Source organism: Peromyscus leucopus, chromosome 9, assembly GCF_004664715.2.
Source record: "Peromyscus leucopus breed LL Stock chromosome 9, UCI_PerLeu_2.1, whole genome shotgun sequence".
Classification (NCBI taxonomy): domain Eukaryota; kingdom Metazoa; phylum Chordata; class Mammalia; order Rodentia; family Cricetidae; genus Peromyscus; species Peromyscus leucopus.
The window spans coordinates 113,138,595-113,166,581 of record NC_051070.1 but is presented as its reverse complement, the minus strand read 5'-3'; the positions used below and the strand labels follow the sequence as shown (position 1 = coordinate 113,166,581).

The 27,987-nt window shown below is 43.9% G+C and overlaps 1 protein-coding gene across 3 annotated transcripts in view; it reads right to left on the bottom strand.

Annotated features, from left to right (window-relative positions):
• Positions 1-13,646, bottom strand: part of Ccdc66 (coiled-coil domain containing 66) — a 29,401-nt gene extending 15,755 nt beyond the window's left edge. For 2 of the 3 annotated variants that reach the window (XM_028882402.2, XM_028882407.2), the window contains exons 1-7: positions 13,545-13,646; positions 11,910-11,974; positions 11,243-11,268; positions 8,664-9,099; positions 5,043-5,208; positions 4,785-4,888; positions 3,676-3,788 (exon numbers count right to left, since the gene is read on the bottom strand). In XM_028882402.2, coding sequence (XP_028738235.1) covers positions 3,676-3,788; positions 4,785-4,888; positions 5,043-5,208; positions 8,664-9,099; positions 11,243-11,268; positions 11,910-11,974; positions 13,545-13,555 — 921 coding nt within the window. In that variant the 5' untranslated portion in view covers positions 13,556-13,646. The remainder of the gene's footprint in view (positions 1-3,675; positions 3,789-4,784; positions 4,889-5,042; positions 5,209-8,663; positions 9,100-11,242; positions 11,269-11,909; positions 11,975-13,544) is intronic. The other variant, XM_028882404.2, reaches the window with a different exon arrangement.
• Positions 13,647-27,987: the final 14,341 nt, after the last annotated feature.

Below are 27,987 nucleotides of genomic sequence, written 5' to 3'. Positions count from 1 at the left end.
ATTTTGTAGCAAGTCATCACGTTTCCTGTGTGTGGGGGTGGGATACTGATGCAGAGGTCATCCAGAAGTGTTATTTATTCCTCAGAAGCCATTCACCTTACTTTTGTACACAGGGTTTTTTCACTGGGGCCTAAGGCAGGTTAGGCTGGTGGTCAGCAAGGCCAGGGATCTGATTGTCTCCACGTCCGCAGTACTGGATCACAAGCCTGCACCCCGACTCAGGCCCTCCTGACCCTCTGTTCCCCCAGCCCCACCATTCTGCTTTTGTAGATCATCTTTTTAATAAATATTAATCTTAATCTGGCCTTTTTGTTGTTGTTGTTGTTGTTTTGAGACAGGGTTTCTCTGTGTATCCTTAGCTTCCTGGAATTCACTTTGTAGACCAGTCTGGCCTGGAACTCACAGAGATCCATCTGCCTCTGCCTCCCAAGTGCTGGGATTAAAGGCATGAGCCACCACCGCCCAACTTAATCTAGCCTCTTTGGTTAAGATTATTTCTATGAGTAGCATTGGTTTGTGAATATTAATGCCAGTTTGCATTCTTTGAATAAACCCAACTCCCCAGATTATTTTTTGTAATTTTTCTAAGGTTTCTAGTCAAGTTTTAATATCAGAAGTGTTTTGTTAGTCTTGGTTTATCAGGATCACTAGTCTGAACACCACATTGAAAAACTTCCTATTGTAAATACTTCTGGGCCTGGAGTTTACCTTGCTCAGGTCCCCCTCTTTTCCTTCTCCATCTTTAGTTTGAGATAAGATCACATTACATAGTAGCCTAGGCTAGCTTCAAACTCATGACCCTCAGCCCAAGCTTCCTGAGTATAGACACTTTTAATGATGGAATCAATTTCTTTAGAAATACAGTACCGCTTGATCACTGCTGCTTTGGCCATTTTTCCCCCTCAGAATTCTGTAATATGCTGACATAAGGTTTTAAGATGTTTATTATTTTTAATTTCATGTAAGTGCATGGGTGCAAATTCCCACAGAGTCCAACGCAGAGTGTCAGATGCCCTGGAGCCGGAGTGACAGGCATGGTAAGCTACCCAGGATGGGTGCTGAGAACTGAACTCAATCCTCTTTAAGAGCAGTATGTACTCTTAACCACTGGGCTATCTTTCCAGCACCAGTTATTCTTAATGTCCCCTTACTGTTTTTAAATGTTCACAGACTCTACAGCCTTTTTAATTCATGCTAGTCTTTTGAGAAGCTTACATGTTGTGCTGGATAGTGTTGTATCCACATGGCAACACAAGATAGAGTTATCTGAAAGGAGGAACCTCAATTGAGAAAATGCCCCCGTAAGATTCAGCTGTAGGCATTTTCTCAATTAGTAACTGATGGGCAGGGCCCATCCTATGGTGTGTGGTGCTCTTCCTAGGCTGGTGTCCTGAGTTCTATAAGAAAGCAGGCTGAGCAAGACATGAGAAACAAGCCAGAAGCAGCACCCTCCATGGCCTCTGCATCAGTTCCTGCCTCCAGGTTCCTGCCCTGTGTGAGTTCCTGTTCTGGCTTCCTTCAGCGATGAACTACAGTGCAGAAGTGTGAGTCCAATAAGCCCTCTCCCCGACTTGCTTTCTGGCCATGGTGTTTGCTGCACTGCAGCAACAGAGACCCTAACTAAGCCATTTATTAATGACTTTTCAATAACTTCTGGCTTTAATTATTTCCAGTGTACAGTGACCATCCCAGGGAGATGGCTCAGCAAGTAAGGACATTGCCTAACCTGATGACCCAGGTTTAATCCTGGACCCACTGACTCTGAAATGTTGTCTACTGACCTCCACATAGGCTATGGTGTGTGTATGACAAACACACACACACACACACACACACACACACACACACACACACACTCTCTCTCTCTCTCTTTCTCTAAAACAAATGTAAAAAAACAGTATTTTTTAAAACGGTCAATGTCAAGTTATATGTATTTTACCTCAAAACACGTGAGGGGGTCGTTTGTTTAGTTTTTAGTTAGGCAAAGAACAAATGAGCTTTCTGTCAGCAACCACAGAACTACGGTCTGACAGTGACAAGCAGTAGGAGTGTGGTCTGCCACGGTAACCATTCTGTATTCCAGTGTGTATCCGAACACACCATCTTTATTTCAGAGGCTTCTAGAGCGTGCTAGTCATGAGAGGAAAGCCAAGATTTCAATTAGGGGGGTGATCTCAAAAACCTCATGCTTAATTAACGTGGAAGCACAAAAGGCATTTCAAAGTGCACAGTGTAAAGGAATGGGCTTCTGTATCACACAGTTCATTCTTTTTTCCTCAAAAGACAATTTCCTCAAGGGCTGAAGATGTGACTCTTGCCTAGCATGTACAGAAAGAAAAGGGCGGCCACAAAACTTCCCCAGTGCACATCAGATTCACAAGGCAGAAGGCCACTCTTCAACACTGAAAGACAAGCAGTTGCTCACACTTCTTTCATTCTTGCTCAGCCAGTTTTGGAGTTTGTGTTTTAGTTTTCAGACTTCCACTACTGAGCCACAGATAAAAGCCCTTGATAGTAAGTATGAGGAGGTCTGGACCCCCGGCACCCATATAAACGCTGGGCAGTTGAGAGGGCTTGTCCATAATCCAGCATGTGAGTTCAATCCCCAACCAGACTCACTGAACTAGGAGTTCCAATTCAAGTGAGAAACTCCACCTCAACATATAAGGTAGATAGAGAGTGATCTAGGAAGCCACCAGAAGTTACTCTCTGGCTTCCACATGTATGTTCACATGTGTACGTATAACTACATACTTGAGAATATGCATACATACAGATATGCAAGCAAACTAGACACACACACACATGCACACAAGCAAATGCAAAAAAAGTTTCAAAGTAAAAATTCATATATATATCTAATAATTGGTAATTTAAAGAGACTCTGAATCATTCCTTTGAGGCAAACAGGTTACAGAGAACTCAAGGACTAAGGGGTTCAAACATCCAAAGTACTAGTACTTAGAACTCAGCATCTGATGACTGACTAGCTCTAAGTAGTGGCCATCCAGCAGCCCAGACAGCTAGAACCTGTTCAAGGAACCTGTGGCAGAGTGTCTGAAGAACCAGCAGGAGAGGAAGACAGGGACCAAGGAGGGAGGGAGGAAAGGGAGACAAACTGTCTTTATCTAAAACCCCAACTTCTAGTGGCTTGCCCCAGCAAGGCAGCTTAGAAACTGCAAGTGGAAATTCAGAACACTAGTTTGGGCCGTGATTAAAAAGTACCGTGGCAAATCTAAGAAAAGCACAGTTTTCCATTCTCCATCGATTAAACACTAAATACGACCTCTAGTGCTGGGCATGATGACAAGGGCCGGGATCCAGCACAAAGCAGCTGAGGCAGGGGGACTGGCATAAATCTGAGGCCAGCCAGGGATACACAGCAAAACCCTGCCTGCCTCAAAACACAAAACCAAATCGTCAAAGTCAGTCCTATAATTTGAACATTATTTCACATTTTAAAAATTGTAATAAAGGCCAGGCACGGTGGCACATATTTTTAACCTGTTGCTCTGGAGGCAGAAGCAGGTGAATCTCTGTGAGTTTGAGGCCAGCCTGGTCTACATAATGAATTCCAGGACAGCCTGAGCTAACTAGTGAGACTCTGTCTTGAAAAAAAAAAATTGTAACAGCAAAGACATAAGCAGAATGCTTGATTGAATTTGATATTCTTACCTTAGATTGGTCAAGGATTTGAATTTTCTCACATACTATTTCAGATTTTTTCCAAGGATTATTCCATTTTTGAGAAGCTTCTTTTTCTTTCTTCCTTAAAGCAACCTGTTCATCTGTAAATAATATCCTTTTTTAAAAATATGTACAAAGACTGTAAAAAAAATCATTTAAACAAATCATGACCTTCTTCAAGAGTACAAAAGGCAGCAGTTAATCAATGTTGTTTGCTTGGGACAAGATGACTCACAGGCAGAAAGGAACTTTGAAGGGTATGGGATAAAACACTGAATCAGAATCAATCTCAAGTTCAGCACAGACAGAGAGAAGAATGTCATTATCACAGAGATCAGTAACGTAGAACAATCTCTCAGAACACCATTATGCTAGCCACTCTGCAGGTCTACCATCCTAGGTTATTATTGCTAATGGACTTAGAATTTTGTCACACTCTTTTGGTCCACATCAAGCTCAACCACTTCCTACCTAGGTAACAGACAAACTGCTATTTCACCTGCTAAACCTTGGTTTCTTCTGTAAAACTGAGTCATAGTATTGTCTACTTCAGTGGAGAGTCTAGCACAAAGTAAGGATGTTAGTTCTCACTCATTGTTGAAAGTGAAACAGGAAATGAAACTATGGGCTGCTGAGATGGCTCACTGGGTAAAGGCACTTGCCACCAAGTCTGACAACCTAAATTCCACCCCAAGACCCACATGGTGGAAGAAGAGAACTGACCCTTACAGACTGTTCCCTGACCTACACACACACACACACACACACACACACACACACACACACACACACACACACACACTGAACTATTTTTTAATAAAGCCATACCTCAATCCACAGGATTTCTACAACAGAAAAACATAAATAGAAAAGGTTTAGGAATATTTGCAGGGCTCCAAAAGGATGCTATGGCACATTGCTTTTGGTGCACACTGAATGGCACCAAAGACACAAGGCAATGTGAAAGCCCAAAGCTTCTTAGGAGTCTGCAGAGAACCACAGATGTTACATGTTATCAAACAAGACTTGATAATATACTGAAAGATAACTAAGCATCCTACGAGTCAACAAACCTATACTAGAAAGCAATAAATTACCTAGCTCTTTTTTCCACTGGGCTCTTCTTGCTTCCAACAAACTTCTATCGCGCTCCCGTTCCCCCAGAGTACTGAATATGTCCGCTGGCTTCCACTCCTTCTCTCTAAGATAAAACACACACATGAAACCCAGGGGCCTTATCATTATGCTTCCCTGTGACTGACTGTAAATAGCCAAGTATTCAGAGCACTTCACATGCAATGGGCAAGCAAATACATATTCTCCAGATACCCCAGAAACACATGTGAGTCACATACATGGCAATTTTCTGCTCACACTGTTGAAATGCCTCTTGAGTTCTACTGAAGACATGCTTATTTTCATTTGAGACAGGTGAAATAGCCTCCGTTTTCTGCAGTAATCCTGTAATATTCACATCCTTTGGCTGGCTAGGAATATTGATTAAATGTAAACTATCTTGACCTAGGAAATAAAATGCATGTTTTAAAATCATACCCATTATATAACACCTCATTCTAACATACTCCTATACAGTTGAAAGAAAAGTCTTAGCAGGCATGATGGCTCACACCCATAACCCTCAGGTACAAATTAGGAAGCTGGGGCAAGAGGATCACTGAGTTTGAGGCTGGTCTGGACAACAAACAAGTCCTCAGCCAACCTAGAATGCAAAGTGAGACCTTGTCTCAAAACAAATAAATAAATAAAAATAAGGAGGTGGTGTTGGTTGTTTTTGCTCTTTGCTCTTTCGGGGACCCGCCACCCAGCTCCCAGATAAATTACATATGGAGACTTATTCTTCATTATAAATGCCTGGCCTTAGCTTGGCTTGTTTCTTGCCAGCTTTTCTTAAATTATCTTGTCTACCTTTTGCCTCTGGGTTTTTCCTTTTCTTCTGTATATCGTACTTTCACTCTTACTGTGTGGCTGGCTGTGTGGCTGGGTTGGCCCCTAGCATCCTCCTCTCCTCGTTCTCTTGCTCTTTCTCCTTTTCTTCCCAGATTTCTCCTTTTATTTATTCTCTCTGCTTGTCAGCCCCACCTATCTTTTTTCCTGCCTTGCTATTGACTGTTCAGCTCTTTATTAGGTGTTTTAGAGAAGCAAAGGAACACAGCTTCACAGAGTTAAACAAATGCAGCCTAACAGAATGCAACACATCTTTGCATCGTTAGACAAATGTAACACATCTTAAAATAATATTCTACAACAGAGACGTAGAGGTGCAAACCTTTAGTCCCAGCACTCAGGAGGCAGAGGCAGGCCAATCTCTGCGTTTCAGGCCAGCCAGGGCTACATAGTGAGACCCTGACTCTTGGGCATGATGGCACATACCTGCAATCCTGGCACTCAGCAGACAGAGCAGGAGAATCAGGAGTTAAAGGCCACCTCGGGTACATGAGGGCAACTCAAAAATAAAACCGGACAGGCTAGAGTGCAGCCTGGTCATTAGTGCCTGCCTCACATGAACACAGCCTTAGGATGACTCCCAGCACCACATAATCCAGCACATGGTGCAAACCTGGAGCGGGGCACTGGGAGATAAGGGCAGGAACACTAGTCGGAGTTCAAGACCGCCCTGGAGCAACAGCAGGCTGTTGTTATAACAGATAACACAGACAGACGAACATGATTTTCACGTTTTGAGATGGCACTGGTAGACTGAGGCTAGCCTGACCTACATGAGACTTTACCCTAAATAAATAATCAAGAGAAAAGAGAAAAATTGTGACCCAGAGATTAAATAGCTGACTCCTGGCTATAGTCATACAACTTTTTAAATGAAATAAAAAAGAAAACAAGCAAAATCAGAAAAAACAGGGCTGGGAATACCACTGAGCTTGCCTAGAACACACCAAAACGCTTGCCTCATGCCAACCCAGTCTGTTCCATCCCCAGCACTGGATGAACCAATAAGGTGGTGCATACCTGTGTCTCAGTACTCAGGAGGCAGAGGCAGGAAGATGGAAGTCCAGTCTTCAGCTCTGTACTGAGTTTGAAGCCAGCCTGGTTACATGAGATCTGTCTGGTGAAACAAAACAAAAAACCTCCATTCACTCTTGCCAAAATAATTTATAACTTAATTTATACAATTTAAAATTACATGTAATTTGTAATTTTATGAAATTATAATATAAATCACAACATAAAGAGAGGCAAATGCAAATAGTTTAATAAAAACCCATGACCTCCCATGAATAAATAGAGGAGGAATGGATTGGGGAGGGGGGTGGGAACAGAGAGGGGATGGAGAGAGAGACTGGGAGGAGAGGAGGGAGGGGAATCTGTGGCCGGGATGTAAAATAAATGAACAAATACATTGACTTAAAAACAAAACATCCGGCCGGGCGTGGTGGCGCACGCCTTTAATCCCAGCACTCGGGAGGCAGAGCCAGGCGGATCTCTGTGAGTTCGAGGCCAGCCTGGGCTACCAAGTGAGCTCCAGGAAAGGCGCAAAGCTACACAGAGAAACCCTGTCTCGAAAAAACCAAAAAAAAAAAAAAAAAACATCCATGACCTTGTTTTTCTTCTTTACCTGTGGGAGTTTTCCGTGAACTGTGGTCTATGTGCCTCAGCTACCATAACTAAACCAAGTGTTGTACAGAATGTTCATACTCTAGTTTACAGTGTTGTGATTTCTCCTGAATGTGCCATTTCTCTCAGAGAGGGAGCATCTAAAATGCAAGTTACCTCAGGATTACGTAAAATGTCTTAACTACTCTCACTATACCTCCCAGTGAGATACAGTTCTGAACTACAATTCTAGCCTAAAGAAAGCCAACTTCTTCTATTTTACAAATAATAAAGACTGGGAGAAGGAACTCCCCGTGAACATGGGGGACATACAGCAGTTACCCAGTGCCCACGTGAGTCACATGACCCTTCCATGATCACTGCCGTTTTACTGTCGCTTCACTACACTTGATACACTTGTGGCATTCTGAGTACTTTCATGGTCAAAGCTGAAATGAGGTTTTTACAACATGACCCTGGTTAGTGAGGGGAGCGCCTACAGATTCTCCTATAGATAAACCTGTTTCCAGTGGTGAGAAGGGTAGAGCCAGCCTCAGCTGGTCGGAGGGAAGGATGGGAAGCTTGACCAGCACCAGAGCGACAGGTTTCAGAAGTCAAGTCTCCTCCACAGCAGGGCGTTCTTAAGATTCACTTCAATCTCCGAGGCTCATCTTTGTAAACACTTGTGTGCCATTTCTTTTTTGTTATTGAAATGGGATCCCACTCTAGCTCAAGCTTGCCTCAGTCTGCTGAGTACAGGGATTACAGGTTTAAACCCCATAGTGGGCTTATATAAATACTTTAACTGCTGAGCTATCTCTCCAGCCCCAAAACCAGATATTTTAAGATTATTTTGAGGCCAGCCATAGTATAAGATGCTTTTAATACCAGCACTCAGGAGGCAGAGGCAGATGGATCTCTATGAGCTTAAGGCCAGCCTAGTCTAAGTACTAAGCTCCAGGTTAGCCTGGGCTAGAGAAAGAGACCCTGTCTCAAATAAATAAATAAATAAATAAATAAATAAATAAATCTATCTGAGCATTAATCTTAAAATATGGCAAGACTATAAAGCAGTTTTACATATTTTATGTATAAGAAAAAGCCTAATGTGAATAATAGCTTAATAATGTGAATAATAGTTTAAGATTACTGCATGTGCCAGGCGGTGTTGGTACACACCTTTAATCCCAGCACTTAGGAGGCCAAGGCAGGCGGATCTCTGTGTTTGAGGCCAGCCTGGTCTCCAGAGTGAGTTTCAGGACATACCCCTCCCCCCCCCCAAAAAAAAAGATTACTGCATGTTAAAGCAGATTTAAGACACAGTCATAAATGCAGCCAATGAATCTGAAATTCAAAAGCACACACTGGGAAAATGAATAGTTAACAAAGTTTAAGAAAACTCGTACTTGCTTCCTCCTCCTTTCCATTTCCAGTTAGGGACACAGATCCATTCCCTTGGTTGACACTCATCAAAATCTGCCGTAGTTGCTCTTGGGTTAGACACACCATGCTGCTGTCCATGGGGTGTGTTTTGCAAGGCTTTTGTTTAGCCAATAGGCATTTATCTGCCGTGTTCACAGTCTTCTGTATGTCAGAGGTTGCAGGTGAAGACTCTCGTGGGAAATGATGACAGTCTTTTTCTGCATACTGCTGATATAAATCCTTAGAGGGTGAAAATGGCAATCTAATTTTCTCAGGTTTTGCCTGTGAAGTTTCTGAACTAATTATCTTCTTTTGAGAAATGTTTTCGCTCCCAATGTAAGAATTCTGTGTTGATTTTAGAATGTGTCCAGTCTGTTTTATTCTTAAAGGATATTTTGCAATCTTGATCTTATTTCCCATCTGTTAAAACACAAATTCATTCTTTATGACAGTGTATGAAAAAACTGACATCATTTTTGTCTGGAGACACAATATTGGTATGCAGCCTAAGCTGGCCTTGATCCTCTCACCTCTTCTGAGATTGCAGGTATGAACCACTACACCTAGCTAACAATCATATTTACTCTTAAAATCTGTAATAAATCAGGCCTCTAAACTTTTCATTTTGCTATTAATGAGATACTACAGCCATAAACTATTGTTTACCTTTGCAGACTTTCACTTGAAAGCCTCGACAATGAGAAATTATTTTAACTCCAGATAATAAAGAATACAAATAAAGTTGTATCTTATAGGTCATCTCCATTCTATTCCAGCTTTGAATTTTCTATCAGTAAATTATATAACTTTGAGGTTACCAGTCCTTATCCCTAGACTATCTTAGCTGCTTGGTCACCCACTCTCCAGTTCCAGTCCTGTGCTAATTACTGTTGTGTTCACATCCACAGAGATGTCCTTCTCCCCTTCTAGTCACTTCCTCACACTCTTCCTATATTCATCTCCATATGGCCTCACTCACCCGCAGTGTCCCTGGTGTCCTACTGTGACCCCAGTGATCGTATACTGACCCTGTAAGGACCCACGACTGCAAGCTCTCTCCATTCTCAAGTTCTAGATAATGACTATCACCTCCTGTTTTCCAACTCATTCTCTCCCACATCCCAATTGTAAGTACTGTTTGCCTGTGCTGGGATCTACTAACACCTCGCCGCTTGTTCATTTCCTTCTTAACAACCTTAGATGCCACCACCAACTAGGATCACTTCTTTCCCACTCTTTATTCTGCAGTCTGTCATACATACCAAGCACACCCCTCACCCTGTGCATTCCTGGCTTTAGGTTTCAGTTGTTTTTAAAATTATGTGTGTGTGCCTGAGTGTACGTTTATGTATCATATATGTGCTGGGCCCACCGAGGTCAGAAGAAGGATTAAATCCCCTGAAACTGGAGTTATAGATGGTTTTGTGCCACCATGTTGCAGGGGCAGTCAATGCTCTTAGCTGCTGACTGTCTCCTTAGCTTCTGGCTTCGGGTTTTAGATAACAGCAGCATCTGAGTACCTTTCTGCCTTTGCATCCCTGGAGCTTTTCCAATATAACTGTCTAAATGACGGGTGACAAATTAAAACATGTCCCATAAGTTAGACCAGACAGACACTGGCATGACCTCAGGGGCATTGTTCTCATCTAAAGGATACTACCATATTTCCCAGTGATGCCGCACTGCTATACAGGAATAGAACCTAGCGGGAAGATCTTCCCAGAGTTCAAGAAAACTAAGAATGCCAGATTTTAGAGTCTCATTTTTAGACATAACAAGTCATTTCAGAGCCAGGAGGGAGGTGCACACCTTTAATTCTAGTAGTCAGGAGGCAGAGGCAGGCACATCTCTGCCAGTCTAAGGCCAGCCTGGTCTACATAGTGAGTGCCAGGACTGTATGGAGAGACCTTGTCTCAAGACAAAACACCCCAAATCCAAGTCATTTCAGTTTTTCAAAAGTCATTTTATCAATCACATTATCAACATACTGCCCATGGCTCAAGCAGGTGACTTCCACCTACACCCCAGCTCATCTCCAACTGGCATTCTCCTCTTCCTGCTTCCTGATTCATGAGCCTTTGTTGTGTCACAGTCGTCAGTTCTGTTCCCTAAACATGTCTCATTCCCACCGCTAAGTGTGGTGCACTCCCGTAAACGCTGTTAAAGTCATTTCTGGCTACTTTCACCCCTGTAGCCACCATGTAGTTCAATGCCTTACCAGGTGCTCCTCTGACTGCTGGTAACTGACAAGTAACCAGTTTTCCTGTTATGATAAATTTCTGGTTGGGGAGATGGCCCAGTGGTTAAAGAGCTTGCCCTGAAACTGTGAGGAGCAGTATTTGGATACTCAGACACACGTGCATGCTGGGTGCTTATGGAGGCCCACCTGTAAGTCCAGTGCTCAAAGCAGAGACAGGAAGTCCTCCAGAGAAAGCTGCCTAGCCTGACTAGCTGGACTGGCAAGCTCTGGGTCCAAATGAGAGACCCCGTCTCAACATATAGAATCAATAGAAGTGTACATGTCATACGTGGAAACAGGGAGGGTCAAAATCACTTAACTTACCTTCACAGAAACTTTTGATTTATGCTCTACAAGAGAAAATAAAATTACTAAACTAGAAACCCAAACATATTAAGGCAGTGACGTTAAGTATTGTTTAAGATGAAAATACTGTCCCCGAAGCATTAACCTTAAGTTCCTTCCACCTGAGTATTTCAACTTTTACAATGTAGTGGCTCAAGTATTAACTTTCATTTCATTTTTACTTCAGTTGTCTTCCCAAGGTAAGACTGTAAACAGATGGTGGTGGGGGCAGGCGAGCTCCTTGACGGAGAGGACTGAGAAACTATACTGAATTTAAAACTACTACTAATAATAATATAGACCTTAGCAACTGTGGTTATTCTGTATAAATTTAACTGTCTCACACAAGAGTTTGTTTACATGCGAAGTACATCATTTTCTCAACTCTACCTGCATTACTTATTAGGCGAGAAGGTACGCTAACATCAAAATCATATTTCACATGAAATACATTCTATGAACCAGAAGTGACAGGAGTAATCACCGTCTCAATCTGACCGGGCCTGGATAAGTGTCGATTCAAACCCATTAACAGAAAAGCTTTTTCCAAGTGTCATTCAACTATCTTTACTGCAAGCAAAATGTCTGTCAAACTCTATGTTCTACATACAAACGTAAACATTTTAGACTTTCAATAACAGCATACCATATGGAGACAGTATTAGCTTGGTTTTTCCATCCAACAATTCAGTTTCAAGCTTCAAACCATCTCTGCAACATAAAAGAAAATTGTTTTGACACTTTAATTAAACAGCAACCAGAAATATCTATATGAACCTTTGAATGTATATAGGAATCATGTGACCATCACAGCAGGGGGTTTCGTTTCTTTGAAGTCATATAGCCTAGGCTGCTTTCAAATTCACTATGCAGGCCAGGCCAGCTTTGAATTCCTGCTTCCACTGCCTGAACCTCCCTCAAAGTAGTCTCTATATTTTAAAATATTTTTACAAGGCTGGAGAGATGGCTATTCTCTCAGAGCAGAATCAACACTGAGGCTAACAACCACCTGTAATGCTCTCTCTGGCCTCCAATGGCACCAGCCACACGAGGGGCCTACATGCCTATGACACCCATACACATAATGTTAAAATAATGTTTAAAAAGTGTATTTTTTCAACCAAAGTGGAAAGAAAAAAAAAAACACAGGAAAAGACTTTAACTTTTCAGTGAGGCAAGCATTTGTCATTTTTAACCTGACACCTGGTTTTTGTTACTGGTAAAGAATAAAGTAATTATTACAGCATCCTTTAACTTGTAGCTCTAAACCAAAAATTCCACGCTGCTGCCAGAACTACTTATCACGGTATAAGACACTGATAAGCCATTTATTAGTTTTGTAATCGTTTCATGACTGACACATTCTAAGGGCTGGAAGCGCCTGAAAATAGTTGAAATGGTCACCAAGGTGATAGCTGCTTAAGCACAGAATTCCACCCAATTTGGAATATTTCACATAATACATGGTTGCTTTAGTGACTCTGTTTTTCCTATCTTGATAAATGCATAATAAACTTTAGCTACTATGACACTTCACCTGTCAAAGGCACCAGCGTAAGGAAACGGTAAACACTGCCAGCAAAACTTATGTTGTCTATTCAGGTCATCATCAAAACTCCCCTGATGGGATTCCACACAGTATTTCACTGTTTTACTGGGGGGGGGGGGGGTGTCCATGAACAGTAATGAAGACAGAGGGGCTGTTCAAGAGAAAACATCAAACCAAGCAATTAAGGGCTAGCAGGTTGAGAAAGGTCTAACTAGCAACGCTAAACCCAGTGTTGCTTTGGTAGAGGAATCAAAGTGCCTGGGTTTGTTAAAGGAAACAATCTGGGCGAGAGGTTAAGGCTTCCCGGTAGCAGGACTATGAAGAGCTCATGTTTACACTGGAAGGCAACATCTTGAATGAAACTCAAGTTGCTAAGTCCCGTAAGCTCACGGTGCAGGCTGCCTCGTTTATCCCTCAACTCCCAGATGAGAACCTAACACTCGGCGGCTGGATGCGCGGTTACGTCTGGGTTTGGTGGCCGGTCTCCCTACAATGCTGAACTGCTGAGATGATGATCCGCGCCCGGACTCGGTCCTGCCACAGCTCAGGGTGCTCCAGCTCGGTGCAGAGCAGCTGGGGCGACCCGAGCATCCCGCCCTCCCGGGCGCCGTCTCCCCTCCGGGGCTCCGACACCACTGCCCGTGCTGGACCCAGAGCCCGGCCCGCCTCTCCCGCGCCCGCCGCCACGCGCGGGCCACAGCCCGGCAGCCCACGGGGTCCCCGGCGGCTTACCCCAGGTTCATGGCCCTGGCGCCCACCCGCCGCTCTCTCAGGCCACTTGTGTACCCAGGTCGCCGGCGCCGCTCAACAAACGCTACGCCGATTGGATGCTGGGGGCCGGCCGAGCCAATCAGAGTGGCGCATGCTGGCGGGTGTGTTCGGCTCGACTCGGCCTCACCGGACTCGGCGCGGTGAACGGGCGTCTGCGGTTCCCCAGGGTCGTCGTCGGTCTCTGAGAGTCGCCTTGGCTCAGATGGAGGTTTCCAAATAGACAGAAGCAACAACTGTAACTGTGCTATTTTATATTTAGAGGGGAAATATATTTTCAGCACAAAAATGTTGAGAGCCTAGGGGCGCCCAGGGCACGTAGTGCGCGTCTCGTCTCTTGCTCTCGTCTCATCAAGCCTTCCATACTGAAGTTCTTTAAATACTGCAGCAGCAGTCCCAACAAGGACCACACCCGTATACCTGTCATTAACAGCACTGTCCCCGGGGTACGAAGAGGCAAAGGGACTTGTGGTGTTTATTTTTTTCTACTCTTTGGCTCTTTTTTGCTCTTTTAGGGGGCCCGCCACCCAACTCCCAAATAAACCACACACAGAGGCTTATTCTTAATTATAAATGCCCGGCCTTGGCTTAGCTTAGTTTCTTGCCAGCTTTTCTTAGCTTTAAATTATTCCATCTACCTTTTGCCCCTGGGCTTTTCCCTTTTCTTCTATATATCTTTCTTTCTTAATCAGAGGCTGGCTGTGTGTCTGGGTGGCTGGCCCATAGCATCCTCCTCTCCCTGTTCTCTCGTTCCTTCTTCTTTCTTCCTTTCTTCCCAGATTTCTTCTTTTATTTATTCTCTGCCTGCAAGTTCTGCCTATCCTTTCTCCTGCCTCACAATTGGCCATTCAGCTCTTTATTAGACCATCAGGTATTTTAGACAGGCACAGTAACACAGCTTCACAGAGTTAAACAAATGTAACATAAAATAATGCAACACATTTTCGCATCATTAAACATATGTTCCACAGCCTAAACGAATATAACATTTCTTAAAATAACATTCTGCAATAGAGTTGCCTGTGTCACTGACCACTGAACAATTAGACAACAGAGCCTATGTCTCTAGCTAATGTCTGAATAATCCTTGTTGATGCTTTAAGACTCAGTCAAAATTGTCACTTGTTGCTCTTCCAGAGGTGCCAAGTTCGGACCCCAACACTCACGCCAGGTGGCTCATAGCTACGTTGAATGGGGATGAGGGTGGAGAGCACATGCACAACAAAAATTAAGAATGGCACTTCCTCAAGGAAGCTGCTGGGGGTAAAAGTACTTTCCTTCCCTCCTGCTGGGATCCCAACCACCAAACATTGCTAGGGTTTCTTACAGAGCACGGGGGAGGGGTTTCAGGCTGGAGCTTGGGTGAGTCGAAAGTAACTACACTGGAAGGTCTGCACCCAGCATGAATGACGGCTTCTCCGTGGCTGTGCATTCTTGGGCACCTGTTCCCTTGTCTCCTCAGAGCACACGTGTAAATTATGACAGCGCTTCATATAATTGGCTGAGGGGGATGGGTGGATACTCAGGTGAGGGTCCCATGATCCTCCCTACCCACTCCTTCTATAAAGGTGTAGTAGCTTGAATGTAATTGGCCCCCATAATCTCATAGGGAGTGTAGCAGAAACCAGAGACCTGGAACCGGACCAATGACTCTTCAATGAACACTTGGAAGCAAAGATCTATGGACAACGGGGTTTACTGTGTGACTCACTGTGCCACACTGTAGCTTCCATGATGAGATTTTTATTTTTTTCCATTTTGTTTTGTTTTATTGGGGGGCATTGCAGGGGCAGAGGGCAGATGTGAAGGGATGGGGAAATGAATGGGATCAAGATGCATGATGTGAAAGACTCACAGAATAAATAAAAAGAAAAGAAAAAGAAAAGCAGTTGAACGTTTTAAGTGCTGCTTAATGGGCCATACTAGTAGGAGCATGGAAGACTGGTGCTGAGTGTGATTTGAAGAACTATGGGGTGCTCACTTAAGATGTTTCGAAGAGAAGAACGTTAGGGTGTTGCCTAGAGACCATTCTTGGGATATTTTGGTGAAGAAAGTGGCTGCCTTTTTCCCTTGTCTGGAGTCTGCCTGAGGTTAAAGTGAAGAGTTTTGGATTAATTCCGTTGGCAGAGGAAATCTCAAAACAGCATAGTATAGATTCTGTCTTGTGGTTTTTAGTGGTAACTCTAATGAGGATATATAATGAAAAGGAGCAAGCTGAGCAAGGTAAATTACAAAGTGAAAATTTTGAGGAGAAAAAGAACACTAGGAAGTGGAATAAAGCTAAATTCAAGGAGATGAACAGATTAGGAAATGGAATATAGGGAGTGGTAACCTCAGAGCAAGATTCCCAACCAGCTAAGTTTCCAAATTGTAAAAAGGAACTAAAGAAAAGCTTAGAGCCAGATGTGGTGGAGCATGCTGTGGATATCACTCTATATAAATAAAACACTGATGGCCAGTGACCAGGCAGGAAGTATAGGCGGGACAAAGAGAGAGGAGAATTGGGGGAACAGGAAGAAGGAGGAGAGACACTGCAGCCACTGCCAGGATAAGCAGCATGTAAAGACTCCGGTAAGCCACCAGCCACGTGGCAAGGTATAGATTTATAGAAATGGGTTAATTTAAGCTATAAGAACAGTTAGCAAGAAGCCTGCCATGGCCATACAGTTTGTAAGCAATATAAGTCTCTGTGTTTACTTGGTTGGGTCTGAGCGGCTGTGGGACTGGCGGGTGACAAAGATTTGTCCTGACTGTGGGCCAGGCAGGAAAACTCTAGCTACAGGAGCACACCTTTAATTCCAGCACTGGGAAGGAAGAGGCTGGCAGATCTCTGAGTCTGAGGCCAGCCTGGTTTACAGAGCAAGTTTCAGGACAGCCAAGCTTAGGCAGTGAAGGACAGAAAGCTGGTGAAGCTGTAATTGAACAAAGGGGCCATGTTCCAGGGCCAGTAAGCAGTAGAACATGGTAGCTTTGGCCACATGGTTCTGGCTTTAGAGGTAAGGACAGAAGAAATGGCTTATAGAATTTGCTTCCATGCTTAAAGAAAGCTGCTGAGAGCTGGGTGGTGGTGGCACACGCCTTTAAACCCTGCACTTGGGAGGCAGAGGCAGAGACACACAGATCTCAGTGAGTTCGAGACCAGCCTCATCTACAAAGCAAGTTCCAGAATAAGTAGGAATGTTACACAGAGACCGTGTCTGGAAAAACAAAACAAACAAACAAAAAGAAAGAGAGAAAGAGAAAGAAAGGAAGGAAGGAAGGAAGGAAGGAAGGAAGGAAGGAAGGAAGAAAGAAAGAAAGAAAGAAAGAAAGAAAGAAAGAAAGAAAGAAAGAAAGAAAGAAAGAAAGAAAAGAAAGAATGAAAGTGAGCAAGCTGCTGAGGCCAGGCATCTGTCAGGGGTGTCCCTGCCTAGGAGAGCTGCTAATAGGGAATGGAACCAGCCCAAGAGGAAGAAGTGTGTTGCATTCACAAAGCTGAACAGAGTTGGAGATCTAAAGAGCATTTCGACATCAGACATGAAGATGCAGGGTTTGGAGTGTATATGTTAGCAATAATTTTTTTAACAAGGAAGTGATGTGTGAGTTATATAATTTACACATTTTTGATCATTTGAGTTTTTTCCTCATTACAAGAAAAATACCAACCTGGACTGGAGAGATGGTTCATCAGTTAAAAAAATCACTTGCTGTTCCTGCAGAGGACCTGGGTTCAGATCCCAGCACCCACATCACAACCATCTGTAACTCCATTCCAAGGAATATGATGCCCTCTTCTGGCCTTCTTGGGCACTGCACACACATTATGCACATAAATACATGCAGCTAAAGACTCATACACACAAAAAATTAAATAAATCTTTAATTTTTTTTGAGACAGGTTTTCTCTGTGTAGCTTTGTGCTTTTCTTGGAACTCACTCTGTAGCCCAGGCTAGCCTCGAACTCACATAGATCCGCCTGGCTCTGCCTCCCGAGTGCTGGGATTAAAGGCCTGCACCACCACTGCCTGGCTAAATCTTTAATTTTTAAAGAAAAATTAGCAACAGTAAAGTACACAGATCTTAACTATATACAAATCTAAACATTTGAGAATTTTTGGTAAATATAAACATCCCTTTTTAAAAATTTTAGTTATGCTTTTAAAATATATTTCACAAAATGTAGGAATTTGACATTTTGGGAGTTTTTAGAAATAGTCTCTGTTCCAGAGTAAGGGATACTTTAATATCATCTTCTTAGTTTCTACTATGGTGTAAAAAATGTCTCGGAAAGAATGTGATATTCTTGGCACCTGGAACTAGCCTGGTGGCTGTCCTTCCCATTGCGATGCTAAAAGGCTCCTTTCACTTGTGAAAGGCATGTGGCCATGAAAGTAAAACATCCCTTTTTAAAAATATCATCACTTAAAAATATAAAACATTTTGTGACTTCAGAAAGTTCTCTTGTCCCTCTTTTTATCAACCCTCATAGGTAATCATTTTGATTTCTATCAACAGAGAATACCTTAGCCTGTTCTATAACATTGTATCAGTGAGCTCATGCAGGGTATAAGCTTTTGATTGAGGTTTTTTTCATCTAACCGAATAGTTTTGACTTCATTGTGTGTGACTAAGGTACCATTTCTATAGTCTATCAGACAAAGGGAGGGCACACATATCTCTCTGTAGAGTATTTTTGCTCCTTCCAACAGTTATCCCTTTCCACAGGCATCGCTAAGGATGCTGCTGTTGGCTTCTGTGGCTTTCTTTCTGGGATTATGGCAGACTCCACTTTATATCAGGCAATAAATGAAACCCAGCCTTGGAGAGCTGCACTTCAACATGAAAGGAGAGTGAGGTCAGAATTAGCATGTGTGCTGGCTAGTTTGATCAACTTGACACAAGCTGTAGCCATCTGAGAGGAGGGAACCAACTGAAAAAATGCCTCCACACGACAGGGCTGTAGGCATTTTCTCAATTAGTAATTAATAGGGGAGGGTCCAGCCCAGTGTGGGTGGTACCATTCCTGGGCTGGTGGTCCTAGGTTCTCTAAGATATCAGGCTGAGCAAATCATGCCTGAGGAGCAAGCCAATACTCCTGCATAGATTCTGCCTCAGCGCCTTCCTCCAGGTCCCTGCCCCAAGTGTTTTTGATGATGAACTGTTAAATGGAAGTGTGAGTGCAATAAACCTTTCCCTCCCCGGTTCGCTTTTGGTGTTTCATCACAGCAATAGAATTCCTAACGAAGACAGCATATAAATATACCAGAACCAGACTAGAAACCCCTTCCCACAAAGGCTGCTGTTTAACAGCAGGGGCAGAAAAAGCAGCCACTTTACAGTAAAGGTCCCAATCTTCCAGCATGTGCGTGCCATTAAGAGTCTAATTTTCCCCTCGGCTCTGGTCCTCTTCCTTCTTGGAAGTGTCCTTTTGTGTGTGTGGGTTGTTTTTTTTTTTTTTTTTTTTTTTTTTTTTTGAGACAAGGTTTCTTTCCTGGAACTCACGCTGTAGACCAGGCAGGCCTTGAACTCACAGAGATTCACTTGCCCCTGCCTCCCAAGTGCTGGGATTAAAGGCATGCGCCATTACTGTCTGGCTAGTTCTGTGATTTCTAAAGCTTTGTTTGGAACTGTTCAGAAACCTTCCCGTGTGGGCATGGTGTGGACACCTGTAGTATGAGGAGGGATCAGAAGGCTAAGGCAGGAAGATGGCTGTAAATCTTATGTCAGTCTGGTGACCACATTAAAAAACAAAACAATACAACAAAAACAAAAACAAAAAAAATCCAGAGCTGTCACCTCAAGAGGGATAAGAGATAGAGTCAAATATGAGTGGCCATGGCCTGGGACACAGGTTTAGGTTACCCAGAATCCCATAGTTGAATGTGGTAACAGTTTCTCGATGTTTTATAGTAACAGAACAAAGAAAGTCATAAATCAAAACTTTTCAAATACGTTGGTGGGGACACTGTGCAGAAAGAGCACAGCAGAGCTGGGAACCTCTGTTAGCGGCCTCAGATACTGTCTGATGACTGGCTTAGCTGGGGGGTTGGTGGAAGCTAGTGGTCCGCTAAGAAAAGCCATTTCAAAGGTTTCACCTGATAGTAAGTCAGACACAGATGGGCAGCAAATAGATATTAAGTAGGCTGAAGATAGTCCAAGAGGGGATGGAGGGATGGCTCAGTGGTGAAGAGCATGAGCTGCTCTCCCAGAGGACCCAGGTTTGATTCCCAGCACCCACATGGTGGCTCACAACCATCTGTAATTAACTCTGGTTCCAGGGACTCTGGTGTGCTCTTCAGGCATGTACATGATACACAAACATATGCAGGCAAAACAACAACAAAAACCAACCCACGATAAATTGTAATTAGTCTCTGGACCTGCAACATCCTCACCTCTTCCAATTGTTAAAGTTCTAACCAGTCAACCAACCTGTGTGGAGAGTTCAAAGTAAAGTGTGGACTTCTGGGAGCTTCAGTTCACACTGGACTAAGTAGAGATGCGATCCCTTCTCCAAAACAAAACAGCAACCAACCAAAAGATCTCCAAGATGAGAAAGCCTGCCCACATCCCCCACCGTGGAGTTCTCTCCACCTCCTGAAATGCAAGCAATGTTGGAGACTCATTTGTGAGCACGGCTTCACAAAAGAATTAGATTCCTCTCTGTCTCCAGGACCAGACAATAGAAACTGACGGAGGTATGCATTATACGAAGGCAAAGTTAAATTATATAATTGCTCGGGTGTGAAGGGACGCAGGTCTTAATTGGGAAATTCTGAGAAATGTCTTAGGAAATATGCATCTAGCAGGGGCGGAGGGGGAAGGAGTCAGTCAGCTAACCCTTCTGACCTCTGGCTTGCCTAATGGGAGATTAGGAGAGCCACCTGGGCCTGGTTGGCCTCAGTCTTCATGCCCACTGCCCCCACCCTGGTAGCTCTACCCAGGAGTGCTCTTCCAGCCTGGTCTCCATGCTGTGGCCAACAGGGTTTTCAAAGTTTTCTACGACTTAAAGTCCCTCATGGGGGGCCATTGCCTCTATGAGAAAAGAATTAAAAAAAGAAAGGCAAAGTGGGTACCTCTCGGCGGGCCCTGCCAAAGTGTTTGCCATGAAGCAAACACGCAAGTGCACCAGAGTTAGTGCAAGAGGTTTGTCAGGACAGGGGAGAGGAAGGAGGGGGAGAGCCACAGAGTGAAAGGCCATGATGGAGTGGGGACGTGAGCGAGGCAGGCAGAACAGGGAAGAGACCAGAGGAGGAAGAGAAGAGAGGAGCAAGAGGCAAGAGAGCGAGCTGTGCTGGCAGCACGTTTAGGGGGTGCACGTGTCGCCCAGCTGGTGATGGAAAGGACCCTGGCCACAGGTGATGACGCAACTGATTGGGCTGCCCAGGCAGGCTGCGGGGCGGTGGAAACTAACAGCCTCAATTTGATAGACTGTCTGCACGCACGCGTTTGCGCGCGCGCGCGCGCGCGCACACACACACACACACACACACACACACACACACACACACAGCAACAACGAACTATAGCCAGGATCAGGATAACTTAAAGTTAGGCTCTCTAGGCAAGAAGAAAGCAAAGGGAGAGGAAGAGAAGAGACCAAGCCCCCACCATCCGCTTTAAGGATCACGCTGTCCAATGACCTAACTTCCACAAGGTCTAGCCTTCTAAAGGTTCCACCATCCCTAACAGCACACAGTAGCACACTGTGAGGACAAATCTTGGTCTGAGCAGATCTATATTTCCTGAAGGGATTAGGAGAGGGAAGATCTTGCTCTACCATGGAAAGCATCTTCTGGGGGTAGCTCAGATATAAAGTGGTCTGAGGGAAAAGTAGATTCGTATCCTGTCCAGCACAATATATGAAACCTTCCCCAGTCCAGCATGGTGCCTCATGCCTGTAATCTCAGCCCTTGGGCTGAAGCAGGAGAATTTCTAGTTCAAGGCCAGCTTGGCTGTCCACTGAGATCCTGCCTCGGCAAACAATCGACAACAGCCATTCAGGCCCAGCTGTAACTGCTCTCCATCAAGAGCCGCCAAGAACCTGGTGGATTTACAGCAGTTCTCAACCTCTGGGTCCTGACACCTCTGGGGTTAAACGACCCTTTCACAGGGGTCACCTAAGACCGTGGGAAAACACAGCTATTTCCGTTACAATTCATAACAAAATTACAGTTAAGAAGTCGCAAGGAAAATAATTGTAGAGGTGGGGGTCACCACAACACAAGGAACTGTATTTAAGAGCGTTGGCATATGGAGGGGAAAAAAAGTGAGTGATAATTGTGACACCAAGGAGGATAAAATCCTTGGGGTGGAAATGGTGACAAGGCCAGAAAGACATTCCGAGAGTGTCAGTGGAAGTACACTTTTTTTTTTTTTGTAAAGATGGTGAAGGCCTAAGTCTTGTTACAGTATTTTCTATTTTTTGTCTTCTTCAAATGTGTCCTGTTTTGAAAACCACACATAAGCCTTCCCCTGCTTCTCATACATGTTGAAGTACACGACTGCAGATGTGTTCTCCAGAGCTCGCATCTCACAAAGCAATGCCACACAGGCTTTTCCCGTGGACCTCTCACTCCTGGAGCCACTGATGTGGGCGGGTTTGATGGACTTGACACGACACAGCAGGTGGCAGCGTAGGCCCAGGTTCCTACGAGAAAATGCCCTCTGGAAGCCTTCGCAGATCACACTGAGAAGTTGTGGTTTTTTACACGGTTAACACAGAAAATTGAAAAATGATAGAAAATCATGACAGTCTTCCTGGGCCTTTGGAGACTATTCTCAAACTACACTACACTCATGTTTACAGGCACGTCCATTAATAGAGTGCACATCAATTCCTTTTTGCCTTTTTAAAATTTTTTGTTGTTTTGTTTTGTTTTGTTTTTTGAAGCAGGGTTTCCCTAGCTTTGGAGCCTGTCCTGGACTAGCTCTGTAGACCAGGCTGGCCTCGAACTCACCTGCCTCTGCCTCCCGAGGGCTGGGATTATAGGCGTGCGCCACCGCCGCCACCCGGCTAAAAATTTATTTTTAAGGTTAACATACAAAGTAGTGAGTTTCATTATGGCATTTCTACACCAGTATGCTATTTTTTTTAAAAGGCATATTTGCTTTTATTTTACATGTCTGAGTGTTTGCCTCATACACATGCGTGTGCCACTTGCTCTTCTGGTGCCAGAGGAGAGCATCGGATTCCTGGAACTGGAGTTAGAGACCTGCTGTGAGCTGTCATGTGAGTGTCAGGAACCTAGCCAGGGTTCTCTGGAAGAGCAGCCAGTGTCCTTAATTGCTGAGCCATCTCTTCAGCCCCACACATGGGTTGTTATATTTTGTTCTCACTCATGCCCCTGTCCACAGCCCCGCACAAACCATATTGGTTTTTAAGCTACATTTATTTATTTTGGAAGTAGTGCGTGTACCACGGAACACGTACAGAGGTCAGAGGGTACCAGATGGGAGCCAGGTCTCACTTCTACCATATGCAGCTTAACGCTTGCACTCAGGGGCACAACTTAGTCATTAAGTGGCCCTTGTTCCCACAATATTGAGTACAGGAACTAGTTGTTGAAGTTTGACTTTCATAAATAAATCTCATATAAAATTTCTTAAGCATCCTGGTTTTGTGTTATAATAGGGTAACAAAATTTTGACATTTTTTTTTTTTTTTTTTTTTTGAGACAGGGACTCTATGTAGACCAGGCTGGTCTCAAACTCACAGAGATCCGCCTGCCTCTGCCTCCTGAGTGCTGGGATTAAAGGGGTGCACCACCACCCACTTTGTTCACAAGACAAAGTCATTTTTAAAAAAGCCATCCTTATGCAAACCCTCTGCTTCAAAAGCCTCAGAGCACTCTTTTGAGACACTAAAGAAAGAACCAGAGAACTCTACAGGAATCTTGCTGCCTTTTATTGCCCACGCAGTCCTTGGCGGTGGCTGTACTGGAGACAAGGGTCCACACTGGCCTGCCAGCAGCAGCAGTGAACTTTTTATACGTTCCCAGAGCAGAGCAATACCATGGCCTAGTGTTCAAGGATGAATGAACTGACTTCCAGCGGGTGGCTTTCCGATCTCTAACAGACAGTAGCATCTTTCTCTGGTCCACTGTCTGGCGCAACTCTTCTCCACTGCTGCACCTTGCTTTTGTTTTTAAGTATTTCAAACCATTTATTGCATTTATTTATTTATATGTGTGTCAGGGTACACGTATGTGTGAGCACCTGTGTACCACACAGCACCCGTGTAGAGGTCAGAGGACTACTCGTGGAAGTTGGTTCTCTCCATCCACCATTGGGTCCCAGTAGTAGACTTCAGCGTTGGCCACAAGCACCTTTCCCTGCGGAATCATCTTGACAGCCCCTGTTTTGTTTTTTTTTTTTCTTTCATTTATTTATTTTTTTTTCATAGACCAAGCTGGCTTCCAACTCCCTCTTTAGAATTTGAGCTCCTCCTCTGCCTCGGGAGTGCTGAGGTTACAACCTGTGTTCCACTGGGCGGGAACACACACCGACATTGGCGTGTTTCCCACTCGACACAAGAGTGAGTTTCCAGAGTATCTTCTCCCCACCCGCCCGACTCCCAGGCTCCATATTACCTTCAGTCGGCTGCTTTCCTTGCATGATTAAGGCCCAGAAGGTGGAACCCAGCTCGGATTGAACAGACCGGCCCCCAGCTGCCTGTTCCTCAGCGAATGTTGCTGTGTGGTACCGGAAGAAGTTGTTTCTTTCCCCCACAACATGCGGATGATCGTAGAACCTGGCCTTGGATTTTCGAAGGGATGAATGAATATTGGGGAGGGTTGCCAAGCTCCAGCGTCATTACTTTCTCCTTGTCTGCATTCTGCAGGAGGCATTGACGTACAGTCCCCGGTTGGTCGTTCTCAGCCTAACTACAGTGTTTCCGCCTCACACAGCCCAGGCTAGACCGTGAGTCCCGTTTGGTTTCTCCTCTCCGCTCTCTCTAAGTGCTGCCTTCTCTTGCTTGCTGCTGTTCGTCTCCACAGACTTCCAGAGAGATTCGTGACAGATTTTACTTACTCCTTCCCACTGGAGACACACTTCTTGGCCACCCACCTTCCCTAACGTTCCCCCACCACAAGGACTCCGAGCTTCACAAGATGATGCACCAGATGGATCCCCTTCCCCCGCGCCGCCGCCCCCCCCACTCCGCCCCGTGTTAGAAATATTTGAAAATGGGCCACTTTACAAAGATACTTGGAAGCACTGAATTGAACAGTTTTCAGTCTATCGGGGAGACTCATGGCGGTTTAACTTTGCATTTTATTTTATACTCTGTGAAGGCAACAAACATGCTCTTTTTTTTTTAAATAAGTGCATGTACTTTTTAATCCAATTGTATGTAGTTTCAGATATTTAATAATATAGCCCCATACATATGAAATACTATCCATTGTAAAAAGTAAAACTTTGCCTATTAACAGTAGCATGCTTAAATTAATTATTATTTTTATTTAAGATTTTTTTTACATACCAACCACAGATCCCCCTAACAAGCAGATTCTTGATAGCTTCGTTAAACTTTTGCAGGCACGAGATATAATGCCACAGCAAGAATTGGCTAACTTTATTTCTGAAGATATCACTGGATGGGAACAACAACAACAAAATGATCACAATATTCTTGAACATAGACTAAAACAAAACTGTTTGATGGGCAGTTGGGAAGGCTCAGAGGGTCCAGATAGCACTTGTGGCCAAGCCTGATGTCCTGAGTTCTATCCCTAGTACTCACACGGTAAAAGGACTTATCCATAAGATATGTCTGACCTCCACACACGTGCTGTGGTCTCAGCAAATGTGTCCTTATGCTTGTGCACACGCACACAAACAAAAATGTAATAATAAAAGCTTTAAAAAAAGATTTTGTTACCGAACTATTGAAATACACTCACAGTTATGGAAAGTGGACTATGTATTAGGCGTTGTGCTAAGTACCTTAAAGGTGTTAACTCATTTTATTCTTTAAAAATTAACCCTTTGCAGTTCTTCATTTCTAGCCAGTCTTTTAAAAGATAACTCGATGTTATGAGCAGAATTAGAAAAGAAAATAATTAATATAATTGTTTAATTTTAAAAATTCTGTAAATAAGATGATCGTCTATAATTGTTGAGAAAAAATTAATACCCAACTGTAGATCCTAGTATTGTGCCCATCTAACAGATAATAAAAATGAGGCTTAGGGAGGTTAAATAGCTTCATTTAGGTTAGATGAATAAGATTAGAGTCAAAACAGTCTGCCTTTGAAGTCTAACCCACAGAAACATCCTATGGAATCCATTCGGTATAGAGAAATGCTCCTGTAAAACTTTATGCATTAGATGTGCTCTCAAATCCATACATTCACCAGGTACTTGGGAAGGTGCGGCAGGAGGATGGCTGTGAATTTCACTCCAGTTTGGGCTGTATCACATGACCATCTATCATATAAGCAAGCAAACAAATAAATAATTAATAGCTAGCCCACAAGTTCCAGTTCCTTCCCATCCTCCCCGCCCCCCATTCCTGGGTGTTAGGATATAGGTCCTAGGTTGGTCTTCTTATTTTGTTTTTGGACAGGGTCTTATGTAGCCCAGGGCGCAAATTTACCATGTAGCCCGGGATGACCTTGAAGTCCTGATCATCTTCTTTCTGTCTCCCAAGTGCTCGGGTTTTAGGCCTCTGCTGCTCATTTGGGTTATAGGTTGATAGTTTAAAAATAAATGTCCTAGTGTCAAAGAACCTAGTCACACAGAATGTATTAAGGCACCTACCACACTAAAACGCATGCCTGGGGCTGGGGAGATGGCCCAGCATTTAAGAGCACCAGCTGCTCTTCAGAGGACCTGGGTTTGATTCCCAGCACCTTCACGGCAGCTCAAAAACATCTGTAACTCCAGTACCAGGAAATGTGGTGAACTTCTGGTCTCTGAGGGAACTGGGAACATGTGGCACACAGACATACAGGCAGGCAAAACACCCATACACAGAAAATGAAAAACACTATGCCCTTAATTTTTTTCATTTCCCTCCCCACTGCCAAGAAATCCATCAAATCCAGCTGGCTCTCCCTTCTGCCTGTGTTTCAGACGGCTCCAGTCTTGCCATTTGCACATCCCTAAGCTGTTCCAAGCTATCATGTCTGTTTTGGGTCTGATGACTGTCCAGGAGACAGGCTGCATTTTCTAGGCTTATTAGCAGTTTCATTGTTTTGTGAACCCCATAGGGCAAAGACATCCATATCCAGAGTCCAGAACAGTGTCTGGCACACCCAAAGTGCTCAGTAAATATAGGTCAAGTGAGCACGAGGAAGAAAGAGAGGTAGGATGGTGTTAGAATGTAATGTTAGACTCAGCCACAGTATCTGCAACAGTCCAACCACAGATCTCCCTGCAGGCCACAGGAATATATCATAAGAACTCAGCTGGTTATGGCAAAGTCACTACCTGGAGGAATCAGGGAATTCCTCCAGAGGAAGCCAAATCCCAAGGAGTTTTTGGTGTTACTTGGCTTGTTATATATCAGCTGTCTTCTGTTATGAAAATCATGTGTGCCTTCATAGTTTTCCCAATTGATTTTTCCCTAAGAAGGGCTGACAGTGTGGACTGATCACTCTCTGGACATACACATTCCAGGTATTTGGAGAACAGCCTCAGGAAAGGCTTTCTCTGGAATCAGATATCTCCCTTGGCCACTTTCAAGGACTAGCAGTAATAACAGTCCACATGCAAGTCTCCTAATTTAAGGTAGATTCCACAAGGAGACACCGCCTAGGTCAGGTGGACATTAAGTAATAGCTTTACACAATTTATTCGAACCCTCCTTTCTTATAGCCTTACTAACTTTATAGACCGCTAACTCCTTACCTAACCACTTCTAGGAATATTTCTGCGCTGACAGCTATGCTCAGCCAGAACCCCAGTTCAAGCCTCCCTGTAATTATCATTGGCAGCTTCCAGCCAGGTCCATCCCCAGATGGAGGAAAGTACCTTATCAGAGATACCTCTGTACTCTCTAAGAACAGACTACCCATTTGAGAAGCCTGCTAGATGTGCCAATTAAGCTTTACCTCCTCCTTTCCCAAACCTTACTTCCAGTTCCAGATCTCCCTTTAACTATCACCAGAGGCATCTAGCTGTACACAGGTTGCCTAGCGACTGAGCACACTTTCTCCCACCCTGCAGAAAAAAAACGGCAGATAGCTTGGACAGATAGGAGCCACAGGAAAAAAAGAAGACAGTTTTATTTTCTCCCATTGACCTAGCAACTTATAGATTCTTAACATTTTTTACCAATCACGTTTAAGACTGTAGTTGAGCACATAAGAGCCCTCCTCTTCTTAGATATTACCTGAATCTAGCCTTTAGTTAATTCATTTCCCCATTGGTCACTTCCCTTTGGGATTGCAAATGATAATTAACAGTTATTGCCTCT